Raw genomic sequence first — 13,803 nt, 5'->3', positions numbered from 1 at the left:
CACATTTGGACTTCCCCCCACCCTGTCCTTTTTAGTTGCTGCTATGCTGCCCTTAAAATGTGCCTTACTGCATTGATCTTCTGCTAAATAACATCCTTTACCTGTCCTATCCTGCAGACATACCTAGCTGATTTCAGATCAGCAGAATACTTCATGGCGTGAGCACACAGGTAACAGATATCGAAGAAGTGTTACATTTAATTGATAAGATCCAGGGCACCAAATAACAAATTGTCCACAAGCAGCCAACTGATTATGGAACACAGACCCCAAAGCACAGAGAAGTGCCACACAAAAGCTTTAAATGAAATTGAAATCAAGATAAAAAGACCGTTTTTTAGTATATATCACTGCAACCTGATCCTATGTAGTTTCGACTAAAAACTTGCTAATTTTAAATGAATTTTGAAAGCAAAAATGAATTTGTTCGTATCTAAATAAAATTTTGTATCTTGTATCTTTCAGACAAAAGTACCAAAAGTGTACCAGTAGCCAGAAATTACATTTTGGATAAAAGAAAAGATATTTTACAGAATCATAAAGCACTTATATGTTAATAAAATATGTTTGAAAGACAATCTTTCTGTATGGCTGGATTACATTTACTTCTGTAACCAATTAAAATTCTGTCTTATCAATCACAGGGATTTTGATAAATATTAGTTTATAATGTTTGCTGTATCAGATCATTTTTTATGTTGTACATTATCTTGATTGAGTTTAAACATACAGGGGTCCTCTATTTTCTTTTCATATGAACTTGATATACATTTCTTATGAAAAATGCATACAGAAAATGAAAGGTCTGACCGAAAAAGATAAAGTAAAAACACTTTGTAGGCTCTGTTACTGTGTTTGGAAAGAAACTGTTTAACACTTAATTCTGTGGCAAGTGTACAACCATAAATGGAATGAAACACATAAAGTATATAAACATCGGAAAATTTAACTGATTACCACTGCTATGGTACCTTTTCCATTAAAAACTGCACCATACCCCCTTTTAGACAGCACTTTGCCCTATTTGAGCTCTAGAAATAACACTAATATGTCTGCTGAAAACCTGCGAGATACAATATCATAAAACGATGTAAACGGTAAACCTGTGAGATATAATATCATACAAAGATGTGTAAGTGAAGAATGTACAATACAATGCTTATATACAAGTCTTAAAGCATGCTTTACAATGCAAACATTTAGCTCCTGGTTAGTAATGTCACTTCAAACAGTTACAGTATATCTAATTCCTATTTGAATGTACCATTCTATATCCCTATACCTGAACACAAGACAATGTGTGTTATACACAGCAAACCAGAGTCATGCTAAGTGGGGACGGGTTTACTCATTCCATAACAAGCTCGAATTAATAAAATCTACTCAACTCTATCAAAATCATGCTTAAAAAAAGTATAATATACCATAGAATATTTTACAATGGAAATGAGTTTAATTTCATACTAAACAGGTTTAATTTAATACTAAACAGCAAACCATTTCTGTGTGATATTTACATAAAGCTTTAGGGAGAAAAGCCCACAATTCATACAAACATAAATAACCTATAACTCAGTATAGTAATGTTAGCCATCCGTCACTCCGAGTTTGGTTAGATTACACAAAAGAGAATCTTCCTTCCACATGTACATCTTGATTCAAACATTTACTGCATAACCTATACAGGAACATGCCACTGTAAATGCTAACATGCAAACTCCATTAATTCATCTTACTTTCCTTGGAGAAATAACTTCAAAGTATGAGAAAGTTCATCTATAGCATGTACTGTCAATTTGACAGTACAATACATGTACACATTAGTATTGGAAATTACAGCAGAAAGCTGGTCTCCTTAAGTAACCAAAGTTTGTTCCTTAGCAAAACTATAAAAGACTTTATCAAATATTTCAAAACCAAGTTGTAAGCTCATCTAAATTTATGCATGAAAACATACCAATCAGTTTATATTAATTGCCATATATAACTTGGATCAAGAATGGTACATGTGAAGATACAGACTGCAGAAAAGAGTGACTGTTCCCTATAAATCAAGGTTTAAGTGAAGCATACCTCGTCTACTATAGATGTCAAACTTTTCTCTACACATCGATATGCAAAACCAATATCACTTATATCCTAGAAAAATTGAGTGCAAAAAGAATAAGAATATTCAACTCAACAAAGTATGAAAAAAAAAAATCAAAGTTAGATCTGATCAATTGTAGAATAGAGAAATTATACATTGAAGTGCGATTATAATTAGACAGACAAACTGCAGTACTTTGGTAACACTGAATGAACCAGTTTTCTGAATATACGGGCTGCATTCCTCTTAACAGGAAGTGGAATATACATGATACAGAATATGTAATAATGCCTCAACATATCATGTTTCACTTAAATAGTATTTAAGAACTTTATAAAAGGAAAATAAAACAACAACGAACACCATGCAAACTCCAAAACACATATTTTCTCTAATGCTCACTTCAGAAAATATTCCATGTTTGACACCTGTCTTTCATTTTTTTAAATGACACTTTATGCAACATGTGATTTTTTATAAAGACTATTTCTTGTGTGTGTACAAGATATAGTGATTTCCTGTATCTTATCTGACTGAATATTTTAGGAGAGTTCTATGTATACAACTAAAGAATGCCTTCAGGTGAGCAAATATAATTAAAATTAATTTTACAAATAAAACTTAGAAAGAAACACACAACAGTGTTAAAATGCCTAACAGAAAAAATTGCAAAGACAATTTTAAACGCATTAAAGAGAATGAAAAACATTAATGCTGTCAGTTTTTCAATGTATTAATGTAAATAAATGTATTAATGAAAACAAAACTCCAACACCTTAAGGCAGTGAGCTAAGCAGGCACAATAAAGAATTGTACTTTAATTTACCTCCTGACTTCCGGCAGCCTTGCGAGCTTCCTCTTTACTGTTTGCTATTTCTTGTTGAGCCTGAAATTTTTTCATCATTTATTTACATGCTAAATTCTCAGTTTCAACTTACAGTAGATTATTTTCAACAAAATTTCTTCCTGTGCCAACTTTAGATTTCAACTTTATGTGTCTGGATAGTAATATAATGTCAGTTTATTAATTTTAATTTCCATTTTTTTGCCTCTATTCAGAAAAGCCTGCTATCATTATTAAAGTTTGCTGAATAAAATACTTTCTTGTGAATGATTACATGAAAACTATTCAAGTGGTTTTAAAGAAATGTAACCTTCAATATAACTTTTCACAATCAGCATAAGTTTTCTTTTCTGCAGAGAAGATAGTCTACAAATATATGTGTTTCATACAAATTACTGCCTTTGATAAAAAAATTTATGTACAGTCACATCAGCTGCAGAGGTCCAACTGCTTCAACCCGAGTAGCTTTCACCTATTTATAAATCTACTACATAAAACTGCGAGATGGTCATTTTCAAATAAAACTGTACTTACTTGTTGTAATTCTAATTCTTTGGCTTGCAATCTTTCTTGCCATTTCTTCTCTTCAGCTTCCACACTATTTTCAAGCTGTGTCAATTTGTTTTCCTTAAAATAACATGTTTTGCCTTATACACTGTACATACAATATAAACGCCAAATACAAATATGTTCTTCTTTTCCTATTAAATCATTTAAAGGGCAAAAAATTCATGAAACATTCTTTAAGCTATCATTTGACTATTGATTAGCAAAGCATTTATTATTCTAACAGTAACATTTGGTATAAACCTGATTAATGGCAAAACTGTAGAACTTACTACTAGTGATAACATTTTAACAATAAATCTTAACATTTTCTACCACTTACTGTTTCCCCTAAAACATTTCTATATTGTGTAACTTGTGTCTACCACTTACTGTTTCTCCTAATACATTTCTATATTGTGTAACTTGTGTCTGTAATCTGGAGCATGATGTTTCTGACTCCTGTAAGCTGGATGCAAGGCTGTCTCTTTTCATCTCCGCCTCCCTGACTCTATTCTCAAGCTCACTGGTCTGTGACTCGAGCTCTTTCATTCTACTCTCATTTTTGGCACTCTGTTTTAAGATAAATATGTAGAAAATGATGAACCATGTGTTTCAAGAAATGCTTTTACCAAAAGATGGAGTTGTTTGTAGACATCAACAGCTGTTTCATAATAATCAACTAGTAAATGATTGAACATAACAACTAGAGATGTTTTTTTCTCTTTTCATCTCCGCCTCCCTGACTCTATTCTCAAGCTCACTGGTCTGTGACTCGAGCTCTTTCATTCTACTCTCATTTTTGGCACTCTGTTTTAAGATAAATAGGTAGAAAATGATGAACCATGTGTTTCAAGAAATGCTTTTACCAAAAGATGGAGTTGTTTGTAGACATCAACTGCTGTTTCATAATAATCAACTAGTAAATGACTGAACATAACAACTAGAGATGTTTTCTTCCCATTAGATTAGGCAAATATGTTAAGAAAATTCTTTGTTTTGTTGGGTATAAAGTCACACTGACAGAATTTAAGACAATATGACTTCACGCCTTTACATTGTAGAGGTGGACCCCAGATCTCCTCTGATCAGTATCTCAGGCATGGGCCGGAATCTAAGTAAATCCTTTGACTGCTAGCTCACATGACAAACCAGGCCAGCCTGGAATTAACACAGGCAAAAAGCAAGTGATTCAAAGATGGTGACCTTCATCGCTCGCCCACAGAGGCCCCTGATTTACGAGGACAGTGTGAGGAAAAACTTACACTATTATCACTGGATGCTGATTGCTGTTTCAAGGTATTCAGGTGAGTGGTGACTTGCTTCTCAAACTCTGTCATCCAATTTTTGTGACTCTATGAAACACAAATACATTAAACTCTTATTTAATATGAATTCTACCATGCAATAAGGCAGCTTACTAAAGTACAATATTTTCTCCAGATCAACTTCTAAAATTTCAACCATTCACGACTGGAACAACAGAAAAGCTAAAGTCAAACAGCGTTCTTCAATCAGTGTCCATATACAAAAGTCTCACTTGGCTTAAAAATGTAAACAGTTGAAATAGCTTTTACCATGAAATCATGATTTTTTGTAGGAGACTAACTTCTTGGATTTCATTGTATTAACAAGCAGCTAAATTAAATCCCAAATAAACAAATGAAATTCCCATATATTCTCTCTTTACACTTGGAAATCCACAATTTTAAACCCCAATGCCAACAAAATGAAATGATTTTACAGTATCTTACATATATTGAAACTTGGCAAGGCAGAAAATCTTACAAGTTTTAATTTACCCTCTGCAACAAAAAACTTCAAGTTTAAGATACTGAGATATTGAAACATTATAAAGTTAAGGTCAATGCAACATAGTTCGATGTTTTTATGTCCAGATTTTATTAATGTCAACTATGTTATAATAAACATATACAAACCTTTTGTTTGACAGAAATATCAGGAAACATCCGTTGCATCACAGATTGATCAAAAGTTTCCACTTCAGAAAGACTAGCTGTTAACTCATCCTGAAATATGGCAAAACATACATTACTATAAAGTATACAGACTAGTTATTCTGAGGGAAAGTCAGAACATCATGTATAACAACAGTAATGATTAATCTCTGATATCTGAACAACTTTTCAACAAAAACTTAACAAGTAAGAACAGAAACAAACAACAATTAACAGACAAACATTATCACAAATGGAAACATTGTGGAAGCTGTCAGGTTAGTATTTCAAGGTTTACCACAATAAGTTACTATTAAAACAACAGCTCTCAATCTATCACTTCAAATTCATACACACTTCAGTAGTTAAAGAAGTAATATACATGTTGTAAATACTTATACTAGAAATTCAAAATATACCCTAACTTGAAAAAAAAAAAGCAGCTTACATTAAAAAATCTTCAACTATAAATCGTAACAAAGATGCTGACAAAGACAGTGCTATACCTGTTTCATCTGAAAGCTTTCAAAAAATCAGCCAACGGCAAAAAAACAACAACAAGAGGGCCATGAAGGCCCTGTATCGCTCACCTGACCTATTGACCTAAAGATCATCAAGATTAACATTCTGACCAAGTTTCATCAAGATATGTTCATAAATGTGGCCTCTACAGTGTTAACTAGCTTTTCTTTTGATTTGACCCCATGACCTAATTTTTGACCCAACATGACCCAGATTCAAACTTGACCTAAAGATCATCAAGTTTAACATTCTGACTAAGTTTCATGAAGATACAGTCATAAATGTGGCCTCTAGAGTGTTAACAAGCTTTTCCTTTGATTTGCCCCCATGACCTAATTCTTGACCCAACTTGACCCAGATTCGAACTTGACCTAAAGATCATCAAGTTTAATATTCTGACTAAGTTTCATGAAGATATAGTCATAAACGTGGCCTCTAGAGTGTTAACAAGCTTTTCCTTTGATTTAAGCTAGTGACCTAGTTTTTGACCCAAGCTGACCCAGATTTAAACTTGACCTAAAGAGCATCAAGATAAACATTCTGACCAAGTTTCATTAAGATATGGTCATAAATGTGGCCTCTACAGTGTTAACTAGCTTTTCCTTTGATTTGACCAGGTGACCTAGTTTTTAATCCTACATGACCCAGATTCAAACTGGACCGTAAGATCATCAATATTAACATTCTGACCAAGTTTCATGAAGATATAGTCATAAATGCGGCCTCTACAGTGTTACCAAGCTTTTCCTTTGATCTGACCTGGTGACCTAGTTTTTGACCCCAGATGACCCTATATCAAACTCGTCCAAGACTTTTTTAAGGATAACATTCTGAGTAAGTTTCATTAAGACTGGGCCAAAATTGTGACCTCTAGAGTGTTAACAAGCTTTTCCTTTGATTTGACCTGTTGACCTAGTTTTTGACCTCAGGTGACCCAATATCGAACTCGTCCAAGATTTTATTAAGGGTAACATTCTGACTCAGTTTCATTAAAATTGGGCCAAAAATGTGAACTCTAGAGTGTTAACAAGCTTTTCCTTTGATCTGACCTGGTGACCTAGTTTTTGACCCTAGATGACCCAATATCTAACTCGTCCAAGACTTTATAGAGGGTAACATTCTGACCAAGTTTCATTCAGATTGGGTCAAAATTGTGACCTCTAGAGTGTTAACAAGCTTTTCCTTTGATTTGACCTGGTGACCTAGTTTTTGACCCCAGTTGATCCTATATCGAACTCGTCCAAGATTTTATGGAGGGTAACATTCTGACCAAGTTTCATTAAGATTGGGCCAAAAATGTGACCTCTAGAGTGTTAACAGTCAAATTGTTGACAACGGACGGACGACGGATGACGACGGACACAGGGTGATCACTAAAGCTCACCTTAGAGCACTTCGTGCTCAGGTGAGCTAAAAACACACAAAACAACAACAACAAAATCTTAATAAACTAATTATTTAATTCTGAAATGGGGCTGGAAAGTATTTCTACAGTCAGCCAAGTACCGTCTAGTTTGACATCAGGTAAATATGCATGCAGCTTTCACATATATCAAAATTCAATAACAACATGTAGTTTACAGATGATGTACATAAACTAATGTCAAGCATATGAAAATCTGAACTATGAAGCTTGAAGCAATATGATCAGCTAAGACAATTACTAGGTAAGAATATTAACAGGAAATTCAGGTTAATCATACACCTTATACACAGTTCAACCTGGGCTACTTTCCAAAACTTTGGGCATCTGTTTCAGTAAGATATTCACTAATTCTATTGAAAAAAATATGAAAACAGATCTTCTACAATATTAAATTTCCAAAAGCAGCAAATGAAAATCCCATAAGACCAGCTTCATTCCTGTAATCTCCCCCACACACAGAAAGTGATTCCAGGATGTGGTCACAAGGTTAGTGCAGGATAGAAAGTGCAAGCTTTAGTACTATTTTATTGTACACTTATTATCATTTGCTATATAGACACCAAGTCCAAGGTATCTCCTTCAAAAATGTACAAGTAAAGAAGTCAATGTTTCGAACATATGTGCACATGTCTAACTTTATTTGCCAAGCTTCCTATATAATTGCATTGCATACATTAACTCAAGAGCATGTGCTTATTTTCCAGCTATTAGCTTAGGTCATATTTTTTGTAAATTGCTAGATAGTCGTCTAAAGTCTGACTGACATTTTGAGATTTCCAATGTACTGAATATCAATCTTATCTGGATGCTGATTAATGCTAGCTGAATCACAGAATGTATTCTATATATAGCTACAATAACATGTATAGTATAATCTACATGATCTATAGATTAACAAATATGAGAGCTGCTTGGTGGTATTGAGCAATCAATATTTCTGGAAAAACTATTTTCAAATCAATTAAACTGTGTGGGAGGTAAAATAAAAACTGCAGTCAGATGAAGAAGACAGTCTAGCAATTGATTTACACAGGCATTTCATAACGTACACAAGCAGGGTTACTTCAGATGTGATATGATGACAAAATATGTATTTACTGATGACAAACTGATGTTAATACTTTTGAAAAAAAAAAAAAAAGGAATTTTTTAAATGAACTTAATAATGGAAGACTCGAGCGACAGAATGCAGTATGAAGCACAATATCAAAAGTGATTTTGATAATTACCCCTTTTTCTTTAATTGCACTTTGAACTTTTTCTGAGACAGATTTTTCAGATTTTTCTAATGCATCCATAGCCTTCCAATTCTTTTCTCGTAACTCCTAAAACCAAAAATATAGCCTCTGTAATTTTTTTCCGATAAAACTGTGCTTTTTATTCCTTTAATAGGTTAATAAAGGGGAGTTTTCATGCACAACCTAAAACCATGCCAAGTTACAATCACACAGTGACCCTCTGCATCAATTTTTTAAATTCATGGGCATAAAGTCGTTTCTGTCTCCATTACGTTTATCACAACTGCAAATTTGCCCTCCATTACAGCAGTATAGTGTATTAAGCATATGCTGCTACATACAGTGAAAATTTGCCAACCCCCTCCCCCCACCCCCCCTAAACTCCAACTTGAATCTACTGACTTTGTACTCAGTCCTACAAACACTAAGGGCATACCATCTCATTAATGATGCTTTATCAAGGTCTGAACATTTTTCTTTATGACAAGAGAATTAACAAAATGGCCATCCTGCAGAACAGAAACTTTATAATACTGGTTGTTAGATGTGACAAACTTTAAATCTTGTATTAAAGTCAGTATATTTAAAAATGTTCAGCGTTCCTCATTATATTTATACTTCTTACAGTTTAAAATGCACTTGCATCTAAATGCCTCACATATATCAACCTGTGCAAACTGCTTGTCTTTTTTTCGTATAAATTGGAGTCAACCAGGATTTGTTAACTGGTTGGGAACCATTTTCCGGACAGGACCGTTTCCGGACACATGTAATATCCGCTTTATTTCGTTGTGATCCAAGTAACTGTTATATCTAGATAATTTAGAAGTTTGTTCTTCATGTCTACAACAAACTACTATATTACAAGGCTGTATAATGTTTAGGTTTTTGATGATAACTCACCTGCGTTTACAAAATAACTTTCGGTCTTAACTGGGCATGCAGATAGCATTGCGCATGCGCAGTAATTCACATTTGCCGAGGTATCAAGTGGGGAAGAAATAATTAAACTACATAATGATTGTCTGCTGATATGCTCTACTTTTAATTTTACGGTAAAAGTTACATAAGATGCCGGGCTGTCGATTTTTGCACTAATTTTATTCTATATCTATTGGAATTATCAAGAATTCATGTTAGACGAAATTCGAGTTATTTATAGTCAATCTCAGTTTGCTTTCGTTGCTGCTATTGAATTTTCGGTTATGTTTCAGGTGCAATTTTGAAAAGATGAATGATAAAGAAATGTGTAGAAATAGTTTAATTACTTATTTTGAAATCAACTTAACAGCAAAACACCATCAAAATATTTGTCCGGCAACTGGTTTACCTGACGGTGAAAATGACTTCTTTTAGTGACCCCATGGAACACCTATTTTATGTCACAACACGATGCTGATTACATCAGATGCGGAAGGAGCTGAACTTTGTGCAGTGTGGGGTTAATTTATGTCAATTTTTTTTTTTTATGGAATAATGGGAGTTGAAAAATGAAAATGTGTCCGGAAAATGGTTCCAAACCAGTATGTAAAGTCTGGCCCAAATGTGATTTTTCTTTTCATCTAATCTAACTCTTAACTGAAGCAAACCTTTATACACTGCATTTATATCCATATAATATTGTTATAAAATTACATGTATAGATACTTTACTCACATTATTTTTCTTTTTCTGTTTTTCTAACTCTTCTTTTAAGGTGTTTAATTCTGAATTTCTACATTCTATATCCTTTGACAGTGCAGTTAATTCTGTCACTTTAGCAGCTAACCTGTAAAAAAAAAAAAAACAGTATTATTTTTTGAAAACCTGTAGGAACCCAGATAACATTCTAAAAATGCTATGAAAGGTATATTTTTGTATACAACATATATCCCTAAAGAATGACTTCTAGAAGGATGATAATTATGTAATAATCCTATTATGTTAACCTTATAGTGACTATCCACATTTCGATATTTGATTATCTGAAATTCTATCTTCGTAACTCATCAATTTAACCAGATATGCTCTTCAATTGAAAAACACATTTAGCATGCAAGTCTTAGACCTTGCTTTTCCTTTTCCTGTACAATTTATAAAATATATATATTAGAAGAATGAAATTTAACAAAAATAGCACACTAAATAGTAATGATTACAAACTGAGATTTACATCTCAAAAGCTTTTCAGTAAAAGAGACTGCTAAATTCTGTATAGAAATAGTTTTCTTTTTAATTTAATACTGTAAAAGCATACATTTTCGCTGGGTCAAAATTTCGTAAATTTAAATTTTTTAGTATGTTCTCGAGGTTTAATTGTTAAAATGGTATCCTGCTTTAATTTGGATTATACTAATGGTAAATATTTACGCAAGGATTAATTTTAGCAAGATGTGGGGCCTCGCAAATATAGCGAAAATTAAACCCTAGCAGGAAATTCTGCTTTTACAGTATTGCATGTTTACAATGGTTAAATTCAGTATTTCCAACTTACTGTTTTTCATGATCTTCTATCGAGATCATATTAGAGAGTTCTGCATGGAGGTCTCCATTCTGTTGTTTCTTCACTGTATCTTGAGCTTCTGTCTGATTTCTTTCTTTTGCTGTCTTTAATTCTGTTGCGAGGTTTCTGTTCTCTTGCTTCAGACCCTTAAAGGCAGGAAACGAACTGATGTTTTAACCTTTACCCTGCTAATTTTTTAAAATGGACTGGTCCATCAGTGAATTAGGGCAGTACCATTTATTATTTGAAGGGGTGTCCACTAAAAATTTACTGACTGAATAGCGAACAGTGCAGACCATGATTAGCCTGCACAGATGTGCAGGCTGATCTTGGTCTGCACTGGTTGCAAAGGCAGAATCCCTTGCCGCCAGCAAGCTAAATGTTAATCACAATTTAAAGCATATTTCAGCAGCCTTTTGTAACCAATCTTGACATCTTGCAGCCTAGTAGTATTTCATTTATACTGCATATGTGTATTTTGTAATTTATGGTTTCAAGACAGAAAATAAGGTAGAGTAATTCATGTACTGGTAAGTTAAAACAGTATCAGTAATTGTTTTTATTGTCCAGAATCTTTACAGTAAATTTTACACTTTCCAAATTGTAACCAAAATAGTGCTCAAATGTCAACTGGAAAGTTTTTGCTAAACCGGCCAAGAGGTATTACTATAAGTACTTTGTTTAACCTTACCTGGGCTCAACATAAAATTTAACAGAATTCAAATTATTCATATCAAAAAAGACTAACCTTCCAAAAATAACTAATTACTGTATCAAACAAGAGGACCATGATGGTCCTGAATCGCTCACCTATTCCCACATGATCCAGTTTTGAGTATGACGTCGTTTTTTTTCTATTATTTGACATAGTGACCTAGTTTTTGAGCTCATGTGACCCAGTTTTGAACTTGACCTACATATTATCAAGATAAAAATTCTGACCAATTTTCATGAAGATCCATTGAAAAATATGGTCTCTAGAGAGATCACAAGGTTTTTCTATTATTTGACCTATTGACCCAGTTTCAAACTTGACCTAGATATCATCAAGGTGAACATTCTGACCAATTTTCATGAAGATCCATTCAAGGGTATGGCCTCTACAGAGGTCACAAGGCTTTTCTATTTCAAGACCTACTGACCTAGTTTTCGATCGCAGTTGACCCAGTTTCAAATCTGACCTAGATATCATCAAGATAAACATCCAGACCAACTTTCATACAGATCCCATGAAAAATATGGCCTCTAGAGAGGTCACAAGGTTTTTTCATTATTTGACCTACTGACCTACTTTTTGATGGCACGTGACCCACTTTCGAACTTGACCTAGATATCATCAAGATGAACATTCCGACCAATTTTTATGGAGATCCATTCACAAGTATGGCCTCTAGAGAGGTCACAAGGTTTTTCTATTTTTAGACCTACTGACCTAGTTTTTGACCGCACATGACCCTGTTTCGAACTTGATCTAGACATCATCAAGATGAACATTCAGATCAACTTTCATGAAGATCCATTGAAAAATATGGCCTTTAGAGAGGTCACAAGGCTTTTCTATTATTTGACCTACTGACTTAGTTTTTGATGGCACGTGACCCACTTTCAAACCTGACCTAGATATCATCAAGATGAACTTTCAGACCAATTTTCATACAGATCCCATGGAAAGTATGGCCTCTAGAGAGGTCACAAGGTTTTTCTATTATTTGACCTACTGACCTAGTTTTTGACGGCACGTGACCCACTTTCGAACTTGACTTAGATATAATCAAGGTGAACATTCTGACCAATTTTCATGAAGATCTCATGAAATATATGGCCTCTAGAGAGGTCACAAGGTTTTTCTATTTTTATATCTACTGACCTAGTTTATGACCGCAAGTGACCCAGTTTTGAACTTGACCTAGATATCATCAACGTGAACATTCAGACCAACTTTCATACAGATCCCATGAAAAATATGGCCTTTAGAGAGGTCACAAGGTTTTTCTATTATTTGACCTACTGGCCTAGTTTTTGATGGCATGTGACCCAGTTTCGAACTTGACCTAGATATCATCAAGGTGAACGTTATGACCAATTTTCATGAAGATCTTGTGAAATATATGGCCTCTAGAAAGGTCACAAGATTTTTCTATTTTTAGACCTACTGACCTAGTTTTTGACCGCACTTGACCCAGTTTCGAACTTGACCTAGATATCATCAAAATGAATATTCAGACCAACTTTCATACAGATCCCATGAAAAATATGGCCTCTAGAGAGGTCACAAGGTTTTCTATTATTTGACCTACTGACCTAGTTTTTGAAGGCACGTGACCCAGTTTCAACCTTGACCTAGATATCATCAAGGTTAACATTCTGACCAATTTTCATGAAGATCCATTGAAAATTATGGCCTCTAGAGAGGTCACAAAGTTTTTCTATTTTTAGACCTACTGACCTAGTTTTTGAAGGCAAGTGACCCAGTTTCAAACTTGACCTAGATATCATCAAGGTGAACATTCTGACCAATTTTCATGAAGATCCATTGAAAATTATGGCCTCTAGAGAGGTCACAAGGTTTTTCTATTTTTAGACCTACTGACCTAGTTTTTGATGGCACATGACCCAGTTTCGAACTTGACCTAGAATTTACCAAGATGAACATTCTGACCCATTTTCATAAAGATCCCATGAAAAATGTGACCTCTAG

The 13,803-nt window shown here is 33.9% G+C and overlaps 1 protein-coding gene across 9 annotated transcripts in view; it reads right to left on the bottom strand.

Annotated features, from left to right (window-relative positions):
• LOC123564089 (ribosome-binding protein 1-like) overlaps nucleotides 1–13,803 on the bottom strand; it is a 59,374-nt gene that overhangs the window by 17,668 nt on the left and 27,903 nt on the right. For 7 of the 9 annotated variants that reach the window (XM_053518124.1, XM_053518108.1, XM_045357390.2 and 4 more), the window contains 9 exons: nucleotides 11,097–11,251; nucleotides 10,280–10,391; nucleotides 8,615–8,710; nucleotides 5,420–5,509; nucleotides 4,745–4,834; nucleotides 3,873–4,052; nucleotides 3,468–3,560; nucleotides 2,916–2,975; nucleotides 2,074–2,139 (listed from right to left, as the gene is read on the bottom strand). In XM_053518124.1, coding sequence (XP_053374099.1) covers nucleotides 2,074–2,139; nucleotides 2,916–2,975; nucleotides 3,468–3,560; nucleotides 3,873–4,052; nucleotides 4,745–4,834; nucleotides 5,420–5,509; nucleotides 8,615–8,710; nucleotides 10,280–10,391; nucleotides 11,097–11,251 — 942 coding nt within the window. The remainder of the gene's footprint in view (nucleotides 1–2,073; nucleotides 2,140–2,915; nucleotides 2,976–3,467; nucleotides 3,561–3,872; nucleotides 4,053–4,744; nucleotides 4,835–5,419; nucleotides 5,510–8,614; nucleotides 8,711–10,279; nucleotides 10,392–11,096; nucleotides 11,252–13,803) is intronic. The other 2 variants (XM_053518109.1, XM_053518118.1) reach the window with 2 other exon arrangements.

This window comes from Mercenaria mercenaria, chromosome 1 (assembly GCF_021730395.1).
Source record: "Mercenaria mercenaria strain notata chromosome 1, MADL_Memer_1, whole genome shotgun sequence".
NCBI classification, from domain to species: Eukaryota; Metazoa; Mollusca; class Bivalvia; order Venerida; family Veneridae; genus Mercenaria; species Mercenaria mercenaria.
This window is presented reverse-complemented; position numbering and strand designations above follow the sequence as displayed.